This window comes from Halichoerus grypus, chromosome X, assembly GCF_964656455.1.
Source record: "Halichoerus grypus chromosome X, mHalGry1.hap1.1, whole genome shotgun sequence".
NCBI classification, from domain to species: Eukaryota; Metazoa; Chordata; class Mammalia; order Carnivora; family Phocidae; genus Halichoerus; species Halichoerus grypus.
The window spans coordinates 96,231,713-96,255,416 of NC_135727.1; the positions used below are offsets into that span (position 1 = coordinate 96,231,713).

The 23,704-nt window shown below is 39.5% G+C and overlaps 2 protein-coding genes across 15 annotated transcripts in view; one reads left to right on the plus strand and one right to left on the minus strand.

The window, feature by feature from the left end:
* Window positions 1-23,704, plus strand: part of CASK (calcium/calmodulin dependent serine protein kinase) — a 343,515-nt gene that overhangs the window by 192,581 nt on the left and 127,230 nt on the right. For all 13 annotated transcript variants that reach the window (XM_078064623.1, XM_078064622.1, XM_078064628.1 and 10 more), the window contains exon 6: window positions 19,174-19,276. In XM_078064623.1, coding sequence (XP_077920749.1) covers window positions 19,174-19,276 — 103 coding nt within the window. The remainder of the gene's footprint in view (window positions 1-19,173; window positions 19,277-23,704) is intronic.
* Window positions 13-23,367, minus strand: GPR34 (G protein-coupled receptor 34). Of its 2 annotated transcripts, none has more exons than XM_078064635.1 (3): window positions 23,113-23,367; window positions 6,391-6,479; window positions 13-2,135 (listed from the first exon to the last, which is right to left on the minus strand). In XM_078064635.1, exon 3 carries the CDS (start codon window positions 2,054-2,056, stop codon window positions 920-922), a length of 1,137 nt encoding a protein of 378 aa, XP_077920761.1. In that variant the 5' UTR covers window positions 2,057-2,135; window positions 6,391-6,479; window positions 23,113-23,367; the 3' UTR covers window positions 13-919. The 2 variants fall into 2 exon arrangements, with proteins under 2 accessions (XP_077920761.1, XP_035975563.2); XM_036119670.2 differs by lacking the exon at window positions 23,113-23,367 and adding an exon at window positions 7,132-7,278.

A 23,704-nucleotide genomic window follows, 5' to 3' on the forward strand; every position in this document is an offset into this window, starting at 1 on the left:
GCGGTGTAATACTCCATTTTGTGAACAGTTTATTTCTCCATGCCTTTACAGATGGATACCCAACTTAGGTTGTTTCCAATTGTTTGATATCATGAACCAACAGTTCACTGAGCATCATTATGTATAAGTTTTCTTATAAACATGTTTGAGTGGTTCTGTCAGATGTATACCTAGTATCAGACTTGGTGGATCATAGGGTGTGCCTATTTTCAATTTTACTCTATCAAAGCATGGTCCAAGATGGCTGAGTCGCTTATAAATCTGTTTTAAGTAAGGTGTGGGTTCAAGTCCTTATTGCTAGGCTATCAAATTCTTAGCTCATCTCTTGTTTGATTTTTACTGTACAGTATTTAAATTCTGTCTATTTGATCTAAAGAGTGATAGATAATGGGTGATTTCATTTTATAATTAGAATTTATTATTTCATCTGTTATAAAGGTTTAGGCATAAATGAATACAGTAGCAAATTATACAGGCTCTTTAAATGAGAAAGAACATGCATTTTCTAACATTTTTGTCAGTCCACCATTTAACTTACTTTTAAATGCACTTTAAATTAGTATTAAGTGCTTGATTTTGAGTAACTACGTTAGTGACTTGAGAAACCATGACATTTTAATTATTCTGTTGTTAAAACCATAAATTTCAGTTAACTTTATAATCTATGTTAAGAGTGTTAGCTTAACAGCATATTTTGAAAAGACTTTACATACAGATTTAAAATCTAGTGATAAGTATAAGCTTTTCTTTCCCTTGAAATAGTTCACAACTAAGCAAATGAAATATCACAAGTAAGCAAAGAGCTTTGAGCAGATCTGAGCTTTGCAAATGCTAGAACTTTGTTTCATAATTTTTAGTTCTTTAAGGAATTTAGAGGTTGTATTTTTTCATCCTTTTTAATGTGTTTACCGCAAGTGCTTTAAGAAGTAGACTGAATTTTAGCTGCAGCAGATGTATCATGCAGGGAGTATCCTGGTTTAAATTCTGAAGTGCTTTCACTTCTGCTCGCTTCCCCTTGAAATCGTCTAGAAAGAAGTTGGCACATTATTTTGCGGATGTTACTGGACATCAGGAAATACATGACTGGATCTAAGCAGCTATTGAAAGATGAGAAAACCAACATGATCTCATTGGTTTTGTGAATGATTTCCTTCCAATAGCAAGACGGCCTATTTAGCTGTGAAGATATATAGACAAATCGGAAGGCATGATAGGGAACAAAACATACAGTAAAAATGATAAGTACGATAAAGGAATTTCGGGCTGTTTTGGCATATTTACCAGAGTTGGGAAATTTTGACCTCCTTTTGGAAATCCTCAGTAGATTCTTGCCGATCTTAATATATGAAAGGATTATTAGTAAGAAAATTAGCCAGAACATTACCACAAGAACGTAGTTAAAAATTGCTTCTCCTTTGGCATTATGCTTCTCTCTATAATGGAAACACACTGTGGAATTATGATCTCCTTTCTTAAGGGTTAAAGTAATCATAGTTAAAAATCCAGCAAGAGCAACTGTCCATACTGTACAGCAAACGTAAACACTTTGTTTGGTTGTTACTGCCCTCCGTTGTTGTATAGACCGATTAATTTTTATGTAGCGATCCAAACTGATAAATCCAAGCAAAATAATGCTAATGTACATGTTCATATAAAATAGTGTTCCCACAACCTTGCAAAGGATCACACCAAGTGTCCACTGGTTCCCGTTAATGTGATACATTATTCGGAAAGGCAGGCAGAAGATCAGTAAGAGATCTGCAATGGCTACATTCAGTAGGTAAATCTGTATGGAATTTCTTTTGCGATGGATACCCAGAAATACATAGAGGGCAATTATGTTTCCAACCAGTCCCACGATGAAAATAACAGAGTAGGATATTGTTAACAGGCTAGAAAGTAGTTTCTCATCCATGGAACAGGCAGTAGTAGTATTTGGGTCTCCTGAGAGGTTCAGCGATTGGTTGCTGCGATTAGCCATAAAGCTGCATTTCTGGGAGGAGGAAGGCCAGCTGCGGGCTGTAGCATTCAGCATTGTTACCATGTGACCTCTCATTGTCCGATGTAGGGATCAAAAAGCGGAGGCGCTAAATGACATGTTCCTTGTGTGTAGCTTTTATGTCTTCAGATTTTTCCTACAACAGAATGCAACATCGAGTCATTTGCCATTTTAATAACAGTCACTATAACTCGAAGCCCAAATAATAAATCATTCATTTTTAGACGTGAGAAACTTTAACCATCTACACTAGGTATATAGCAGCATTACAGTATCACCAAACAAGCAGTAAATGTAGTAGAGTCTTAGGGAATGTCGTGCTCTAACCTTTCCTATGGCTGCGGTATACGTTCAAGGTTTGTTTTATTTAAACTTCCATAGGGAGTTTGTTCTAGGAATAGAGACGGAGGTGAAGAGAAATGACAGCTCACACTGCTCAAAGATAAGGGTCAATTTCCCTAAAGGTAGTTACAGCCATGAGTGAGCTGGGCCCACTGCTGACCCCTGCCCAGCTTCCTGCCTTGACGTCTTCCCTTGGATATGGCAATCATTCATTTTGACAAGGGCTACCACACAGCATAGGACAGATAAACTGTGGCAGTATTCCAGGGTGGGAATAGAGGAAAGAGTCCTCAGTGTCTTCCTTTGCAACCTAAGACCGAGTTGGGTGTATTAAAATCATTTGCCTACAGGGCAGGCAGACAAAGACCAAGAGAGCAGAGCACCTGCCTCCTTAAGCAGACTATTCTAACACTGCAACAGGAGAGCAAAGTAGCCGAACAAAACCAAGTCAGGTGGCAACAGCCGCCAATTACGCCAGGCAGTCTCCTGACCTAGAAACCTAGAGTGATAGTTAGATGGAAAACAGGATGTGCATTCCAGGATTTTGAAATAACTAACTGCAGCTTACTATGCCCTGGGTTAGGTAATTTGCAACTGTTGCTAGAACCTTATAAGAGATAGAGTGTGGATTCCACTTGTTTGTGGCGGCAGAGAATGTTAATGCTACCTGTTCTTGGCCCTTTCCTGGGCATTGATTGCTATGAAGAACTCAGCCTGGGAGGCCATCATAAGGAGCTAGAAGACATGGAGAGAAGGTTCCAGGAGGTCTCATCCCTTTCCTTTCTTAGAGCGACTGCCCCTTTTCTCTACAGCAGCATCTTAGCAGAATTAACATAAAGATGTTCAAAGCAAGGTTACCAAAATCAGACCTAACTAACTCTGTGACCTTGATCAAACCAACTAATCTTTTCTAAGCCTCAGTTTTCTTATCTGTAGGAATGCACAACGGGTATGAAGAACTTAACCCTAGCACGTAAAAGTGCTCCATGAAAATTAGCTTTAAAAAAAAAAAAAAAAAACCTTTGGACTAATCTCATTTTAGTAAATATTTCACACCTGGCTAAATACTACATGGAAAACAAAGGTGAACAAGACCAAGATCCTGCTTTCAGTGAACGTTTTTGTAGGCACGTGCATTCAAATTCTGAATGCTATAATGTAAAGTGGATTTGAATTATAGTAACTTCTTGATGTGGCATGGTACACAGAGAAAAAACATTTGGAAGAACTTAGCCTTTCTTAAAATTCTATCTATAATTTGATCAAGAAGAAACCATGTCACTGAGGGTAAAATTCCAGTTTAAAATGTTGTCAAAGGGGGGAAAATTGATTCCAGGAAAGAGGAACCAACTGGTGAAGCGGAAGTTATGTAATCCCTGGTAAGAGCCTGTCTGCAGGGTTCAGGTCCTTGGAGGAAGGGAGGCAGGAGGACCAAGTCTAGTCTGTCCTGTGTCTCAACTGCAGGAAGACCAATGTCGGCAACATTTATAGAAACTTACAGGCATGCTTCTGGTGATCTGAGATTCTAAAAGGAAAGGGCCATCTAGGAAGAAAGGCAGGCTGCCAAAAAATGAAGCTGATAAATGCGATCTAGGTTACCAGGAAGAGGAAAAGGGTGCCTGAAGGAGGGATTTGCATTGTGTGGTTGAGTGGGGAGTTTGCAGAAGCTCAGGTAGAAACCTCTCATAGCCCCCGATGAAAGGGAACTTGATGGCAAGTGATAGGATTTTGAGAGCTCAGATAGCCAGAATGACTGCGAGGACTCCTCTGTAAGTGGTTCTTTTTTTTTTTTTTTTTTTTTCCTTCTCCCGTGCTGTATTTTACACTCCGTTAGGGTTAGGAACCAAGTCCTTTTCATTTGCCTCTGTGTACCAAGTGCTCAGCCCAGTAAATATTACTGAATGAAAGAGGGAAATCAGTAGAAGAGTAGGTGAAGTTCTACATGCAGATCTCAAAATCAGCAGTTCAAGTACAGGAAGGGCTTTAGCTGCAGTAAGAAACGAAATTGCAATGGACTGTGGTTGCTGTGTCGGTAGCGCGCTGCAGCTGCAGCAAAAACTAACCCCCTTCTTTGGTTAAATTCATAGATAGGGAGTGTCTTAAATGAAGACCATTACTCCTCATCTGAAGGGTGTTACTGCCAGCTGGGAGGGCCTCACCTGGAATGCAGTGTTTCATCCCAGCAGCACACTTGGAAACTGCCACAGAACAAAAGGGGACAAAAGCCCAAATCATGTCATAGGACCAAGCTGAAGGAAACAAGCACCTCACCCTGGAGATGGATTTCACCCTGTGATCCGTGTTTTCAGAAAGCAGAACAAGGACTAGTAATAGAAACTGCAGAGACAGATGCTGCCTCCTGTTAAGGAAATGTTGTTATAGAATGAAACAGTCTATCTTGAGAGGAGGTAGGGGTCTTAGCACCAGAGATCTCAAGACTACCACTGATTGGGTGCTTTGTAGAAAAGATTCTCGCTGCCTCTCAATCTGGGCTGCATATTAGAATCCTTTTGAGGGCTTTTTAAGGATACCAATGCCTGGCTCCAACCCCAGATCTTCTGATTTAATTGGTCTGGAGTGGGCTCCAGGCAAAGGTTTCCTTTAAAAGCTCCTCAGGAGATTCTAATATGCAGCGAGAATTGAACCCTTGAGCTAGATGGCTGGACTATTAACTAATACTTATTTAGCAGTTGCAGTGTACCAGGCACATTTATATTACTTCATTTGCATAATCCTTATTGTAACCTTGTGAGGTAGGTATCACAAAAGAGGTAGTGAGGGATCAAGAGGTTGTGAACTTTACCCATGACCACACAGCTCTTAAATGGCAGTACCCAAGCTGGGACTCAGATCTGCCTAGCTTTTAGGGTCCATGATCCTTTTCGCTAAATCTCACTCCTCCTAATCACATAGGATCAGCATTTTCTTTTTTAATGCTGAGTTATGTCAGCAGTAATTAGACATGATTCCTTTAACATTCTCCACATTAGCGATTTTTTAGAAGATTTTATTTTGAAGTAATCTACGCTCAATGTGGGGCTCAAACTCACAACCTCGAGATCAAGAGTCACATGCTCTACCGACTGAGCCAGCCAGGTGCCCCTCACACCAGCAATTTTAAGAAGAGATTATTATACCTTCTAGCTTTACTTCTTTGTAAAAAAGTATTACTCTTTTCATTTGCTCTGTCCATTTTAATAAGTAAAGTCCAGAGTTTACAGAATCACAATCATTCATCGGAATGTTCAGCGTATCTCCCAGAGCATATCTTTTCAAACTTACTTCTAGGCCTGAGAGCCATCATAAAGATAATTCTAGAAAGCCATCATCAAGGTATTTCTACAAAGCACATATCCTGAAACCATTTGCCCCAGCTCTAATCTGCCAATAAAATAAATTAATAATAGTTGGACAACGTTGCCAGTAAGCCTTTCTGGTTTTGCTTTATTTGTAAGCTTAAAGCAGATAAAGCAAAAGCAATGCATTTGTTTAAATACTAATAGTGGCCATCATTTAGAGCCATGTATTAGATGGCTAGTGTCCAGTCATTTATTAACAAATTAACAGATTAGATTCTGTTTTACACTTAATGGCTGATTTTTGCCTTCTTTACAATGTGTCAGTCACTCACTGTTCTTAAGGCCATTTATTGATGTTTTAAAAACTACTCATTTGATTTGTTAAGAATCGCCAACGAGAACAAGAAACCACTGTGTTCGCATAGTGGACTAATTTCCCGGTGGGCATTACTTGTGACTTGTGTGCTATATTGACACAGTCACAATGGTTTTCTGAGAGTAGATGGTAAAAGGTTTTTTTTGAAGGTTGTTACTTGACAAATCCTGAAGTTTGTTCCCCTGTGTTAGTGCTGCGCTGTACCCAGCACCACCACCCCCCGGCCAACAGTTTTCAACTGGCTCATGTCGGAGCTGCTGTACTGGAGGGCAGCGCCCAGTACTTTCTGCTGTGGTCTCCAAAGAGCCCAAGGTTTTTAAATGCACTCTGGGTATGTTTGTGAAAACATCGCATTGCTATGTGAAAATACATACCTATTTGGCAATGGCAGCAATCTTTCACTGTAATTTGACTTGCTGGTGACCGAGTCTTTCAGGCCATGCTTCAAAAATTGCATTAATTGCTGCATACAGAATAAAAATTGGAAGCACGTTACTGTGGAAATAATACTATTAGTAGTTCGTTAGGTTTTGTTAAAACTTAACTGTGTCTAAAAGAAACATTTAAAAAAATTTCAGTTGAATTAACTAACACGTATTTTGCTTTTTCTTTTTTTTAATATTCACCTTATTTACTTCTGAAACACCAAACTTAAAATTTAGTTCATCTGGCAATTACCATAAAATAGTAACAATATAATAAAGTACAACTGGTGCAAATAGGGAGGCAGCAAAACAATAAAGTTAATAAGTGATAGATCATTTAAAATACATTGGAGATAAAATTTGTTGCATATGAACATAACTCTTAATGGGTTCAAGTAGCTCTGCAAGTCTTTATGGCAATATACAAAAGACAGTATAACCAATGTGACAGTATTAATAGTATGAGCTTCAGTACCCACAGTGACCTATAGTACTTCCAGTAACTAAGAAGACAGCCTCATTTTAAGTCAAATCAAGGCAGAGAGGTATCATTCAAGCAGTTTACTCAGGTCTCTAAAAAGCAAAGCACTGCTAGTCACCATGAAGCAGGTTTCACTTTTAGTATTCAGATAATCAAATTTTAACTGAAATAATGGGTCATTTATAGAGTTGAAATCAAGGAGTACTCACAGGTCAGGCTCTCATGCAGTAAAAGGAGCAGAACCCCAAGCTTCCCTAAACACAGAGACTAGTCTTTGTATGTCAGCTGGGCTCCTCCATCCGGTCGTGGTACAATTGGTTGAGGTTGTCTTTTTTTTTATATTTGCATGTGGTAATAAGTTTTTTTTTCCCTTTTCTTTTTTCAGTATGCCACCCATCCGATTCCTTGTGAAAATGTTCAAAAGCCCACCAGCATGCAACCATTTTATTTGTAAGCTCAGTCAACACTTCACTTTAGAAAATTATTTCTATCTTTTATATGAATACCTTTCACCTTCACAGTTGTGGGAAGTTTGCCCTTATCCCCCAAATAAAGAAGTTTTATAAATTCTAAGCAGAATTATGCATTTTCTATTTTTCCTAAGAAACAAGGCATAATAAGCACTGAATATCTGTTTCTTTCAGGATTCATTTTAGAAATTAAGTTATTCACATAAAATGGCAGTCCTGTGTTGAACTGTACTAACATCAGTAATGAATTATTTTATTCCTTAGTTTTAAGTTTTATTTGATCTGTACATTATTTTAGTAGATTTTCATGTATCCCTTTAAGACCTTGGGTATATTTTCTAAAACAATGTTACAGTCTTAGGACTAGATGAGATTTGTGATGGTATTCTCCCCTTTTTATCACTACGATAAACTCTCGCAAGTAAATTGAAATCTCTGTTTTAAAGAAAATAATGAAGGGGGGGCGCCTGGGTGGCTCAGTCGGTTAAGTGGCTGCCTTCGGCTCGGGTCATGATCCCGGAGTCCTGGGATCAAGCCCCACGTCGGGCTCCCTGCTCAGCGGAGAGCCTGCTTCTCCTTCTCCCTCTACCTGCCTCTCTGCTTACTTGTGCTCTCTCTCTATCTCTCTGTCAAATAAAATTTAAAAATCTTAAAAAAAAAATAAGGGATTCTACAGTTTTTATTTTGGTCCTCGTCCAGTATTTAATGACTGTCTGTCCATCTATGTAACTGCTGGCCCTGCAGTTTCATGGCATTTCCTTTTTTTCATTGTCATCTGAAATGAAAGATTAGTTTTTATCCTCCCCATAATTGTTACCCTGCAGCTTTGTTTACCCTAAATAATATTTAACTCATTGGGCTTTATCTAACATTCTAATTATTTCTGGGTACATTTACTCTCCTGAACTCATATTCTCCAGAGCTTTTGGTTTGTTATGAATATGACACATGGGACAGAATATTTTAAAATTGCTAGAATGAAAATATTTCGTAGCTCTTCCCCTTAGAACCCCTGAGAAGGAAGAGGATTACTGTGTTGGTCTGGCAGGAATTTTGTGTGTGTGCGGTGTGAGAAAAAAAAAAGGAAAAAAGAAAGAAAACCCCATAATATTAAACTTGCTTTCTTAACAGTTTTTAAACAGTTCAGTAGTATTAAGTATATTTTTATTGTGCGGCACATCTCTGGAACTTTTTCATCATGCAAAACTGAAACTCTGCACTCACTGAACACTCCCTTTCCCTACCCCTTGGCTACCTTTCTACTTTATATGATTTGGGCTATTGTAGATAATTCATTTGAGTGGAATCATACTGTACTTGTCCTTTTCTGGCTGGCTTTTTTTCATTTAGCATAATATCCTCAAGATTCACCCATGTTCTAGCATGTGACAGGACTTCCTTCTTTTTAAGGCTGCATAATGTTTCATTGTATGTGTATATATCACATGTCCTTTCTCCATTCATCTGTCAGTGGGCATTTGGGCTGCTTCCACCTCTTGGCTATTGTTGTGACTAATGCTGTGATATACATGGCTGTGCAAATACGTTTTGGTGATCCTGGCAGAGTTTTTTTATATATAACTAAATAGGTATTTATTAGCATTCTGTTTCACTAAATCTAATACAAATATTTTTATGTTATACTAGCTATTTTTCCACACCTTAGCCTCCGTTTGCAAAATACTAAATCTGTTTTAATCTTCAGTGCCCTGGTGACCCTACTATGACCAGATTTGAGTACATACAGTCCCCAACTTACAGTGGTTCGACTTCCGATTTTTTTACTTTGCAACAGTGTAGAAGCAATATGCATTCAGTGGAAACCGCACTTCAAATTTTGGACTTTTCCCAGGCGAGCGATATGTGGCCCGATCCTCTCCCGTGTTGGCTGGGCAGTGGCAGTGAGCTACAGCTCCCAGTCAGCCACGCCGTCACGAGCGTCAGCAAGCACTATACGGATAACCACTCTGTACCCGTGCAGTCATTCTCTTTGTCACTTGGGGTATAGTATCCAATAAGTTACCTGAGATACTTAGCATTTTATTATAAAATATGCTTTGTGTCAGACGAGTCTACCTGACCGGAGGCTAATGTAAGTGTTCTGAGCATGTTTAAGGTAGGCTGGGCTAAGCTACGAGATTCGGGAGGCTAGGTGTATTAAGTGCATTTTCAACTTACAGTATTTTCAACTTACAGTGGATTTACCAGGACATAACCCCATTGTAGATTGAGGAAGATCTGTAATCTTTTTCTGGTTCTTCCCTCCCATGAGCCTTTTCCGATTCATTCTGAGCTTTCTACTTTCTGTCTCTTCTGTTCTTAGCTCATTCTCATGTATCTTCTTCCTACTTTATTGGTAGCTTAGCTTGTTCTTTATATAAAGATAGAAGTAGAAAAGCATAAATAAATGGATACGTTTGTCTGGTACCATCTATTACTGATATCACCATCCTCTCTTTATCTGAATTCCAACCCTGGTTAAATTCAGCTCACCACCTACTCCAAACCTGAACCCTGCTGGCTGAAATGAGAGCTACTAGGTACACACCCAATCGTGTTGATTGTTCTCACTTCACATTCATGACCACAAACCTCAAGTGGGCCCCTGTGCTGCCAGCAGTCCTGCTGTATTTCCTTTGTCTGTTGGTTCTCAAAGCATGGCTCCCCCCAGTAGCATCAACGTCACTCAAGAACTTGTTAGAAATGCATGTTCTTGACCTCATCCCAGACCTTGTGAATCAGAAACTCTGGGGGTGGAAGCCAGCAAATCTGTGTGACTCTGAGGCTGAAGTTTGAGAACCACTGCCTTAGTCAATTCATTGTCCCATTGTTTGAAAATATTTTTTCACACCTTCACACTTCTCAAGTTGCCAACAACCCCCTCTCCTTCCCCACTCCCGCCTGATGATCACTTTTATTTCAGTGTAAATAGAAAACAGAAGTACTCAGAAGAGAACTTCCTCATATTCCTACATCCCCATCTGCTTGCATCTACAGGTGCTCCTGGACCCTGCCTTCTTCACTGTCGCTGGGGCCAACCCCTCTCCCCACCTGCACATTATATCCCATCCCTTCTTTCCCCTGGAGTGTATATTCCTCTCCACAGGGTCTTTCCCATCAGCACACAAATGTCTCTCTCTCAGAGACAAAACAAAAACAAATCTCCCTGAAAATTTTGAGATGCTGCTATGGAGCCGTCAGTCATATTATTATGTGAAACTTCTGAATATTTATAGGTATTTTCTTATTTTCATAAAAGATAATGAAACAATGGAAGGATAAACCAAAAAATAATACAAATACTTACAAAAGAGGAAGGAGAGATTAAGGGGAAGGAGAAGGTACAAAAGCTAGACCTCTCTGAATGGAATTTGTTTACAGTTTTGACTTTGGAATTATGTACATGTTTTATTTTTTTAAAGATTTTATTTATTTGAGACAGAGCATGAGTGGGGCGGGGGGGGTGGGTAGGGGCAGAGGGAGAGGGACAAGCAGACTCCCTGCTGAGCAGTGAGCCCAATGCGGGGCTCGATCCCAGGACCCTGAGATCATGACCTGAGCCGAAGGCCGACATTTAACAGACTGAGCCACCCAGGCACCCATGTATATGTTTTATATAATCAAAACATCAAATCAAGTCAAAATCTAATTCAAACAAATTGGCCTCACTGGGTAACAAACTGAAAGCATAACCACAAGGAGAATTCTTTTATTTTTTTTATTTTTTTTTTTTTATTTTATTATGTTATGTTAGTCACCATACAGTACATCATTAGTTTTTGATGTAGTGATCCACGATTCATTGTTTGCGTATAACACCCAGTGCTCCATGCAACGTGTGCCCTCCCTAATACCCATCACTGGGTTAACCCATCCCGCCAACCCCCCCCAAAACCCTCAGTTTCTCAGCGAACCATGAGAGACTATGGACTCCGAAAATTCTTTTAAATGACTTTAAAATCGGGTGGTTTTGGGGGCGCCTGGGTGGCTCAGTTGGTTTAACGTCCAACTCTTGATTTCACCTCAGGTCATGATCTCATGGTTGTGAGATAGAGCCCCACACTGGGCTCCGCACTCAGCAGGGAGTCTGCTTGAGAGTCTTTCCCTCTCCCTCTACCCTTCCCCCCACTCATGCTTTCTCTCTCTCTCTCTCTCTCTCTCTCTCTCTTTTAAATAAATAAAATCTTTTATAAAAATAGGGTGGGGTTGGGGTTTGTTTTGTTTTTTGTTTTTGTTTTTGTTTTTTACATATTTTAGACTTGGAGAAAAGTTCTGATAGTAATACAAAGAATTCCCATCACCTTTCACTCAGATTCCCCATGTTAACATTTTTGTACATTTGTTTTATCTTTCTCAGTTTTTCACTCTTCTTTGTCCATCTATATAGTTCCTAAAAATAAGGAATTCTCTAAATAGCCACAGTAAAATGATCAAAGTCAGGGAATTTATGTAATCTACAGACCTCGTCCCAGTTTCATCAAGTGTCCTAATAATATCCTTTTATAGCAAAAATAAAAACAAGATTATATATCGCATTTTAGCTGTTCAGTCTCTTCTGTCTCCTTTGATCCCTTTCATCTGAAACAGTATTTGAAGAATATGGGCATGGGCCTGGTACTTTCTAGAATGCCCCTCAGTTTGGGTTGGTCTGATGTTTCCTCATGATTTGACGCAGTTATGTCCTTTGGCACGAATACCACAGAGTGTTGCTGAGTGCTTGTCGGTGAAGAAAGCACATACTCTTAATTAGTCCCACTATTAGCAGTAGTAACTTTTATAGGAGTGTCTGCCACGTTGCTCCTCTGGAAAATTACTATTTTACCTTTTGTAATTAATAAGTATCCTGTGGGGAGCTACTCTGAGATTATACAAATATCTGTCACTCTTCAAACTTTTACTCACTAGTAACTACCTTTTGATGGTTCTCACTTGAATCCATTATCATGATGATAACTGCCAAATGGTGATTTCTAATGCCAGAATTTCTTCTACATTTATTAATTGATTTTCTACTTACATGAAAGTTTTTCCTTCTCTCTGTTTATTTATTTATTTATTTATATCAGGACGGACTCATGAATTCTTACTTTATTCAATAGCGAAACAGTAATTTGACTGGACATCCCTGGTAGGATATATCATAAGGACAAAAAGAACCACAAAAAAATCTTAAACAGCATACGGTGGTTTTGTTGTTACTGGTAATGTGTACTTTTATACACACACCCTAGGGGATAAAGCAAATGAGTAATTGTGTTAATGTCATTAGGTACCAACATTACTTGACAAAATCAAAGAAGTCAAGTAAAAACTCTATGTAAAAAAAAAAAAAACTTATATATCAGTAGGAATTGATTTATTTTTCTCCTTCCAAAAAGTACATATTTTTTAGCACTGTCCATTGAAAAGTCAAAGCAGGGATAACCCAGTAATAATAATATACCAAATACCCATATTGTGAATTTAAGTACCATTTCCCACTAAACAGAAATGGGACTCCTTGGAGAAATGGTTGGTTCCAGATCTGGGGCAAGAAATGGACAAGACAAACCTCAGACATCTTCTGCCTGAAAGCGAGGAACTTACCAGACTTTAGAGTCTTACAAAACGGCATAAGAGCTGACTTAAAAGAGCTCCTGCTGGCTAAAAAAATGGGATAATTTGAGCATCAAAATGAATAATGACTGTAATTGGTTTAAATGTATCAAATATATAAAAAGCTATAAATTCACGGGGCGCCTGGGTGGCTCAGTTGTTAAGCATCTGCCTTCGGCTCGGGTCATGATCACAGGGTCCTGGGATCGAGCCCTGCATCGGGCTCCCTGCTCCGCAGGAAGCCTGCTTCTCCCTCTCCCACTCCCCCTGCTTGTGTTCCCTTTCTCGCTGTGGCTCTCTCTGTCAAATAAATAAATAAAAATCTTTAAATAAAAAAAAAACCTATAAATTCACAATAATACCCAAAAACTCTTCATTGATCACCTTTGGAGGTTGCCTGGCAACCAACTTGTTATTCTGGAAATCGCTCATAGCAGCTTTATTCATAATATCCCCAAACTAGACACAGCCCAAATGTCCCTCAGTAGGAGAATGGACAAACTGTGGTATATTCATACAAGGGAGTATTTACTCAGCAATAAAACAAATGAACCACTGATCACAACAAAATGGATGAATCTCAGAAACATGCTGAGTGAGAGAAGCCTTACATAAAAGAGTACATACTATATGGCTTTGTGTATATGCAGTTCTAGTATAAGCAAAACAAACTTTTTTTTTTTTTTCAGAATAAGCAATACTTGCTTATTCTAAAAAATATCAGAATAGTCATTTGCAATGGGGGTGTAGCAGCAGAGATTGAGTGGTAAGAGGATGAGGGAGGTTTTTGGAATGAAAACATGTTGATAGGGATACAGGTTACACAGTTCTATGCAAGCTGTCAAAACTCTCCAATGGTACTCTCAAGATTTGTGCATTTCACAGCATATAAATTTTACCTTAAACTTAATTTTAAATATTAAACTCAAGGGGTGCCTGGGTGGCTCAGTTGGTTAAGCATCTGACTCTTGATTTTGGCTCAGGTCATGATTTCAAGGTTGTGAGATTGGGTCCCACATCAGGCTCCACACTTGGTGGAGTCTGCTTAAGATTCTTTCTCTGCCCCTCTGTCCCCACCCTGCACGCACGCTCGCTCGCTCTCTCTCTCAAAAAAAAAAAAATTAAACTCTAATGACATGTACTGAATTACAGTGAAAAGATGGAGTGATGATTGGATAGTGGGATGAATAGATAGATATTTGATAAAGCAAATGTAGCAAAATGTTCATTGTAGAATCTATGTGGTGAGTATGTGGCTATTTACAGTTCTTTCAGTTTTCTCTGTTTTTGATAGTCTTCATAACAAAATACTGGGGAAAACCTCCATTTTGGAACCCCTAATTATGGAGCTGGGCATCATTGGCTGCCAAAAATCATGAAAGAAATGTCAGTGGTGAACTTTGTAAAAATGGATCAAGGCAGACAATACCTGAACCCACTGACCAATCCTGTTGCTAAAAGTAGGACAACCAGACATTATGTTCTTCCTGATGTGTTACAAAAAACTAAAGTATTAGTGTAAAAAAAACTAAAATTGAACATGAATCTAATCAAGCTTCTAGATCTAACTACCAATTTACAGAAAACACAGGAACATGTTAAATGACACCATGTAGGTCCTATTAGCCAAGTCCAGATTGTAGGTGATTCCACAGGGGAAATTACCTCCTATCTTAATGAATCAATGGCATGAATGTTTTTTAAAAAGGTAAGAGGAGGATATGGTATAGAGTCAGAGAGAGATAAGACCTATAACCATCAAATGCAATGTATGGACCTTAAATACCATTTTGAACTAACCAACTGTAAAAAAAAAGAAAAAGAAAAAGAAAAAATCTTTGAGATAGTCAAGGAAATTGAATGTGGATTGGTATTAGATGATATTTAAGAATTGTTAATTGTATTGGATGTGATAATATGGTTATTTTCTCAAGTCATCTGTTAGAAATACTGAACTAATAAAAGGTGAAATGATATTTGTTTTAAAAGACTTCAACAAAGGGGCACCTGGGTGACTCAGTTGGTTAAGCGACTGCCTTCGGCTCAGGTCATGATCCTGGAGTCCCGGGATCGAGTCTCGTATTGGGCTCCCTGCTCAGTGGGGAGTCTGCTTCTCCCTCTGACCCTCCCCCCTCTCGTGCTCTCTCTCTCATTCTCTCAAATAAATAAAATCTTTAAAAAAAAAAAAAAGACTTCAACAAAAACAATGGGGATAGGCGAAACAAGAATAGCAGAATGTCAATAACTGTTAAAGCTGGGAGATGGGGGTGGGGGCACCTGGGTGGCCCAGTTGGTTAAGCGGCTGCCTTCGGCTCAGGTCAGGATCCCAGGGTTCTGGGATCGAGCCCCACGTTGGGCTCCCTGCTCAGCAGAAAGCCTGCTTCTTCCTCTCCCTCTGCTGCTGCTCCCCCTGCCTGAGCACACGCTCTCGCTCTCTCTCTCAAATAAATAAATAAAATCTTTTTAAAAAGGTACATGGAAGTTTAATAATCTGCTTTCTCTAATGGCAAATACTAAAAAGTTTTTAAAAGGAAACTTCCTTGGCTTCTCATTCTCTTTTAGCTACATTCCATTCCCATCTCTCTGTTCCTAGTACAGTAAGGTTTTGAAAGATACCTGAATTTACTATCTCCACATCATCTCTTCCCATTTTTCTTGAACCTGATCCAATGGAGATTTTTGTCTATATCATCCCACCAAAACCCCTCTTATCCAGGTCACCAGGGACTTCCAGGTTGCCAGATCTAATGGTCTGTTCTCAGCTCTCATCTTAAATGGCCTCTCACTAGCATTGCAGGACACCATACTGCTCTGATTTCCCGCCTGCTTCACTGTCTAGGCAGTCTTCCTTTGCTAGATTGTTGTCATCTTCCTGACCTCAAACATTGCTGTGCACCAAATCTCATTCCTCCGACCTCTTCTCTTATCTTTTTTTTCTAAGATTTTTAAAATTTATTCATTTGAGACAGAGAATGAGCAGGGGAGAGAGGCAGAGGGAGAGGGAGAAGCAGAAGCAGACTCCCCACTGAGCCAGGAGCATGATGTGGGGCTTGATCCCAGGACCTAGAGATCATGACCTGAGCCAAAGGCAGACGCTTAACCATCTGAGCCACCCAGGCGCCCCACCCCCTTCTCTTTCCTACTGGCAGTCCAGGGGCTATAAACACTGTGTGCGGGGTGCCTGGGTGGCTCAGTCGTTAAGCGTCTGCCTTTGGCTCAGGTCATGATCCCAGGGTCCTGGGATCGAGGCCCACATCGGGCTCCCTGCTCCATGGGGAGCCTGCTTCTCCCTCTCCCACTCCCCCTGCTTATGTGCCCTCTCTTGGTGTGTCTCTGTGTGTCAAATAAATAAATAAAATCTTTAAAAAAAAAAAAAAAAAAAAACACTGTGTGCTTTTGATCCCAAATTTATATCTCTAATTCCGGCCTTCCCTCTCCCATCTTTTAAGATCTCACACTCAATTTGTACAAAACCAAATTCTTGATCTCTCTTATAAACTCTTCCTTCTGTGTTCCCAGTTTTAGTAAATGGCATCTTCATTTTCATTCAGTTGCTCAGAACAGAAACTTAAGTTGTCATACTTACCTCTTTCTCTCACATCCCATATCCAGCAGCAGTGCCTGTCAGCCTAACCTTTAGAACGTATCCTGAATTTGACCACTTCTTGCCATCACTGCTTCTGTCACTCTATAATTCAAATCCCCATCTTCTCTTGCCTGGAAACCACAGAAGCCTCCTACCTGGTATCTTTTCTTCCACTCTCATGCCCTTGCAATCTCTTCTCCACACAACAGCCCAAGTGATTCTTTCAAAACCTGAAACTGCTCATAATGCTCCCCTGCTCACAACTTTCTAATGGTTTCCCATCTCACTCAGCATAAAACCCAGGGTTCTGGCCATGGCTCCAAGCCCCAGACCATAGAGCCTTTGACCATTTGGATCACATTTCCTACCACTCTTCCCCTGCTCATTTTTTCCCCCCAACACAGTGGCTTCCTTACTGTTCTCCAAACACACCAACCCTCCTCGTGCTTCTAGGTCTTTGCACTTACTATCCTATTCCACCCTCCTGGAACCTGCTTCCACATGACCCATTCTGCCCCTTCATTCTGGTCTGGGCTCAGATACTATCCTATTAGAGAATCCTTCTCTGACCCGACCCCTTTACTAAATAGCAGCTCCCTGGTCTCCAAACCTATAACATTGACCTCCACCAGCTTTTACCTCATGCGCTTAACACTGCCCAGTCTCTTATATTCATTTATATGTATTGGTTTCCTTTGTTTCTATCTTCCAATTTTATGACTTGAGGATTTATTGAGAATGACAGAATCCATACTCTGATGAGAATTACATAAATCTTAGTGTAACATTAACTTAAGAATAAATGTAGTCAACAAACTATAAAGGGTATACTTTGGGATTCTGATTTAAGCTTCTACTTCTCCTTAATAAGCTGATAGAACTGGCCAGGAGACCCTGGCTAGGTTTAGTTTATAATTTCTTCTTCTGCATCATGCCCCTCCTTTTCTAGGTTTGTTCATTTATTGCACCCCACACTAGACTCATGCTAGGGCTATCACTTTCTTCTTCTGGTCTGTTGTCATCCATCTCTATTTAAACCAACCAAAAGTTCTTATGAAGAGCAGTCTCTATCAGTTGGTTTCTGCAGAGCTTTGCTTGCTTTCCCATAAACCCTCCCGGCTACTTTGTTTCTTGCTGCAGCACACTCACCATTTATGTACACTTGCCTTCCCTCTCCTCTCTCTCTCTCTCTCTCTCTCTCTCTCTCTCTCTCTCTCATACACACGTTTATATTTAAGGGCTCATCTTTCTTTGTGTTAGAGCCTCTATTGTAAGGTCTTTAAATGTCTTTGGACAAAAAAAAGTAACTTCCAAAGTAGAACCCTGATGCTTTCATTGAGCAGAGTAAGGATCCCTCACACTTTTCTGCATCATTGTCAAACATCTCTCTGGGTGCACCAGTTCAGAGTTTTATTGCACAGGATTTGGGGGGGGGGCCACTATCATATAGGCTAAACTGAGCTAAAACTATGTCATGTTATAAATGAGCAAGTATGGGAAAGAACAAAAATACTTTCCATGCCTAAAGAAGCTTGCTTTTTTTCACTAACCCATATTTTAAAAGCAGGTCATATGTGACATCAGTCATATTGGGGAGCATAGTATTTGAGCAGAGACCAAAGGTCCGCACAGTTAAATGCTTTCCTGAGACCAGGTCCTACAGAGAGACTCTCATTGTGACCACGAAGCATATGATTCTTAGGGAGCCCTGGTCACACAGCTACTCCTTGGGAAGGATGTCTTTGCCCTGGACCAGAGGCCAGCCAAGTCGTCTCCTCTCTTCCTTCCCATTCCCGCAAAGAGGAAGGGCAGGTCCAGAGAAAAGACATGCCCAGGGAGAACATCGAATTCCCTGGGAGCCAGGTTCAATTAAAGTCATTAAATCTGGCTCTTCTTGGGAATGGAATGAATAAAGTAAAGCAAGAGGATGGTAGGAGGGTGGACAAAGAAAGAGCCATTAGCATCCCCTAAGGACTAAGATACAGTGGCTCTGTAGGTAAAGTCAGAGGTTTCAAGAAACATTTTGGCAAGAGGTGTAAAAAATATTTTTCCTTAAATGTAGGCTATCAGAAAAAAAAAATACTGCACGAAAAGGTAGAAAATACATCTGCCAGGGCGCCTGGGTGGCTCAGTTGGTTAAGCGACTGCCTTCGGCTCAGGTCATGATCCTGGAGTCCCTGGATCGAGTCCCGCATCGGGCTCCCTGCTCGGCAGGGAGCCTGCTTCTCCCTCTGACCCTCCCCCATCTCATGTGCTCTCTCTCTGTCTCAAATAAATAAATAAAATCTTTAAAAAAAAATAAAAAAAAATAAAAAAATACATCTGCCATACTTGAACATGCTTGCTTCCTGAGTAATTCTTAGCACCTACCCTAATCTTAGAAGCAAATAGTCCCTGAAAAACATTTGATAAAACAGGTAAGTCTTTGGAGAAATCAACCTGAAGTGAGAATAGCACAAATAATTCAAACATCCAAAATAATTCCAGGAGTTTTTAATGTATTGCTATACAGTCATGTTATTCAGTTTTGTGTAAATTGAATTGCTCATCTCTAATTAATCCTTATCTTTGGTTTGTTGTTTGTCTGTTTTTCTTTCCAGCCCCACTGTGTTCTCCTCGCCTCAAAGGAAAACTCGGCACCTGTTAAACTTGGGGGCTTTGGGGTAGCTATTCAATTAGGGGAGTCTGGACTTGTAGCTGGAGGTAAGAACACTTTTTTAAAAATTTCCTTCAAAACCTGGTCACTTTCAGCCTGGTGTAAAACTTTCAAACTAAATATTAGCTCATCCTCAGTGTTTCATACCCATTCCACCCCCTACCCCACCCCCAAGAAAGTCTGTCATAGTTTTGAATTTAATAACTGTAGTTATAACTAGAATTTTAGTACCTTAAGAATAGACTCTGTGCTTTTACTCTTTGTATTCCCACCACTTGGTAGAGAAGTGACCCTGCATACAGAGATTAAAACAGTGTTGGAAGAAGGTGTTATCTGGGGCAAAGTGACTTCTAAAGTTGAACTGGCCAGGGACACCTGGCTGGCTCAGTCAGTGAAGTACACGACTCTTGATCTTGGGGTTGTGAGTTCAAGCCCCACATTGGGCATAGAGCTTACTTAAAAATAAAAATAAAGTTGAACTGGCCAACCGAAGTCCATTTTAAAGCATGTAGATTAACCACTTTCAGGTTTACATTAGTGGCTAATGTTTAATTTCATATTGTTTTCCCCTTTTTATTTATGAAAGAGTCCTGCTCAAGCCATCAATCTGTGTATTTGGGAAGAGCAAGCAGATGTAAATGCAGACTGATTTTTATTATTAGCCAAGGCAAAACATAATTAGAAAATTCCCATGCCAGAAAAAAAAGTATAAAAGTTAAAAATAGAAATTTTCTCCAATAGCATGCAGAGGTGGATGCTAATTCCAGATTCAGGAATTTGGGTTTTTATTTATTCCCTTCAATAGACTCCAGCTCAGAATGCTGCCCTGTTTTTAGTTCTGTTCCTTAGCTTTGCAAATGACTTAGTTCTTCAGTCTACAAATTATCAGTCTTCTAGTCAATGCCTTTGATTTTCCATCTCCAGATAATGCCAGCCTTCACAAAGAGGAAAAATATAAAAAATACCAGCAGAACCTTTTTGAACCTGTCATCTTCCATGAATACTTATATTAAGTTCAAATACCTGACAAATGATAAATATCAAAACAATAATCCATTACACAGGATATTTCATTTAATTTAATACACTATTACTAACACATCAAAGCAGCATTAACATAGACCATCTTCTGAAAAATGAGCCAGGAGTCATAGTTGTATTCTTTAAATTGTTATTTCATCACATTGCCCTCTAAAATTAAATTATGTCTAGATTTTCTTCTAATTTTGCATTTTCTTCAAGCTAATCATTTCCAATAATATGAAAAATTGCAAGTTGAGTATAGTTTTAAAAACTGATTTTTTTTTTTCCTAATTCAAAACTTCCATCTGTGATTAGAAGGACTAATCATAGGATCAGGTAGTAGCACATCATTTAATCATAGACTCATTGAATCTCAGGATTCCAAGGGGGCCTTAACTTCTCCAGGCTTATAACCAATGATCGCATTCCTTCATAAAATTCCCAGCGAAAGGTTGAGCTCTAGTTTAATTCCTCACATAGCAAAGAATTCACTGTGTTCCACTGTATTTCCATTTTTAGAAAGCTCCTTAAGTCCTGAAACATTCATCTTCACATTGAACAGAAATCTGTCTTCTTTTTTTTTTTTTTTTTTTTTAAAGATTTTATTTATTTATTTGACAGAGACACAGCGAGAGAGGGAACACAAGCAGGGGGAGTGGGAGAGGGAGAAGCAGGCTTCCCGCTGATCAGGGAGCCCGATGTGGGGCTCGATCCCAGGACCCTGAGATCATGACCTGAGCCGAAGGCAGACGCTTAACGGCTGAGCCACCCAGGCGCCCCCAGAAATCTGTCGTCTTAATCACTTCCACCCAGTGGTGCTAATTGTGACTTTTGGAGCCACACTGAACAATTTTCCTCCTTCCACATGAGAACCATTCAGATGTTTAAAGACAATATCGTGTACCCCTCAGTCTTACCCAAATTAACTTGCCTAGGTTAATTTAGCCATTCCTCATATAAACTGGTGCAAACTCTCATGGTGTGCAAAGGACAGAGCCAAAACTGAGCACAACTGTAGGTATAGTCCAGCGCACAGGAGCTTGGGACTGTTGCTTCTTTTGCTGTGAGCCTTATATTTCTATCAGCCTCCCCAGATTGCATTAGCTTCTTGGACAGCCACATAACACCACTGGCTCATACTGATCTTGCAATTAACTACAACTCCCAAGTTGTGTTTAAACAATTGTTGCTATTAAACTAACTCTCTTAAATCTGATATTTTTACAGATCACCCCTCTGTAAAGACTACACAATTATAGGGGCGCCTGGGTGGCTCAGTCGGTTAAGCATCTGACACTTGGTTTTGGCTCAGGTCGTGATCTCAGGGTCGTGGGATCGAGCCCCACATCAGGCTCCACGGTCACCAGGGAGTCTGCTTGGGATTCTCTGCTTCTCTCTCTCTCAAATAAAAATAAATAAATCTTTTCTAAAAAAGACTACACAGTTATAACAAGTAACTTCTGATGATTACATCCCCAAGACTGATGGGATGAAATGAAATGACACAGAGTCCTTTTATATGTTCTATACTGGCCACATATAATGGCTTTGTTTCTCTTTGTCTGGATCCATATCCTGTTAATATTCAAAGTGGTATCAGCTTCATATTTTACCATGCATCTTGATTGAAGGGGAAAAACAGATTCGTTAGATTTACCTAGACATCTTCTCCACGTTAATCTACTTTCCTAAAGTCCTTGAGCCTTTCTCCTAAATTGTATGTTTTTAAAGCTGATTTTGAACCTACAGTGTGTCAGTTGTACAAAATTTATTTTTCTCAGTGCTTCTAGAATTAAAATACTTTCTGATGGTCAGAATGTCATTTCTTAACGTATCTTTCCTTCCAGTCTTGAAATAACTACTTGAAGCATTATAGTGTCTTTAAAAATACAACATATGTAGACAAGGGATAAATGATTTCTCTTAGAGAAAGCTTTCTTATTGTTTAAGGTACTTGTGAAATTACATTAATATTAGCTCATTTGCTAATGCTTATTAACAGAAAGCTATTTTCCTGTCAGTTGGAATCTTTGATTACTCAGTAGAATAGAAATAGAAAAGAATTCTCTCCTTTATATGTTCCATATAGTAGAAACCACTTACATGTATTTGCACTTAACCTACCTGAAATTCCACTATTTGGAAAACTCACCTATGCAGAAGATAACTAGGATCCTACAAAAAAAAATTATTTTTGCAGCCAGACATTTCTTTACCTTAATACCCATTCATGGGCCTCTCAAATGGGCATCTAAGAGCATACTCTTTGAAGCTGGCATGCTGCCATTTTTCATAGTTTTATGGCTTCATGTGCCTTCATACCTGGCACCTGCTACTCCCTCTGGTTGGAATACCTTTTGTCATTTTCTGTATCTATTTAACTCTTACTGCTCCTGAAGGCTGAGAGACTGAGCTAACAAACCTCCCCTCTTAAAAGCAAGCTGATCTTCACCATCCCAAGTTAGGTAACCCTATTCCTTCTCTTCCATATTACCGTAACTATCTGGGCTACATACCTCCATATAGTATTTGATGCAGGGATTTGTAATCATATCAAAGACTGAGCTTTATGAGGACAAGAGGCATCACGGCTTATCCTTCTGTATGTCCACAGCACCTCCCACTGTGTCTAGGACCCAAGCAGGCACTTGGGAAATTGTTTCTAAATGAAAGAACCTGCTTGCTAATCAGTTTCTGGTTAATAGCAGATTTTATGCAACAAATTAGGAGAAGACAAGGCTAGAGAAAGCACAGTGAGAGAAAAGACACAAAAGCCTGACAGAAAAAGTATGTTGAGCAGATACCAAAATGTAGAAAGCACAGCCCCCTTTTAATACTGAAGAACTCAACCCTTGCTTACCTATGAAGTTCCTGAGGGCATTTTCTGTTCTGTAGCATAGTTCTTTCATTGATAGCCACAAGACAGTCATCTTGAGTCATCAAGAAAAGGTTGCGTTATGTGCATCTCGTGTAAAAGAAGTCAGAAAATTGTAGAAAGATAACCATCCAAAATTATTTAAAAAGCTTTGGATGTGTAAAGATTCAAGTCCTAGCTATTCAAAACCACTCCTTACCTGAGGTTCTAGGTAGAAAGGTCTTACTATATTATCCCAAAGTCTAATATTTAAATATTTAAATGTATTATCTGAAGTATGTCATACACAGTGACATTTAATATGGTTTGGTAATTGACCACAAAATTCTAAGAACAGGAAGTCAAAGTCATAAAAATCAAGTGACCACAAAGAAGGAAAAGTCAAGCTATCACAAACAAGGAGTCCAGGGAGGTTGGTATACATTAAAGGTTAACTCTAGTCCTTTACATTTGACTGATCTGCACAAAATACTGTAAAAAGCTCATTCCTATATATTCTTTCCTCCATCATCCCTGAGCAAATTCTTGAACCAAAAGACATGTATGTTCCTTAAGGATGAACACTAATTCTCCAGAA

Coding starts and splice junctions, on each gene's coding strand:
- GPR34 (XM_078064635.1), bottom strand. CDS start 2,056: ATGAGAGGTCACATGGTAACAATGCTGAATGCTACAGCCCGCAGCTGG.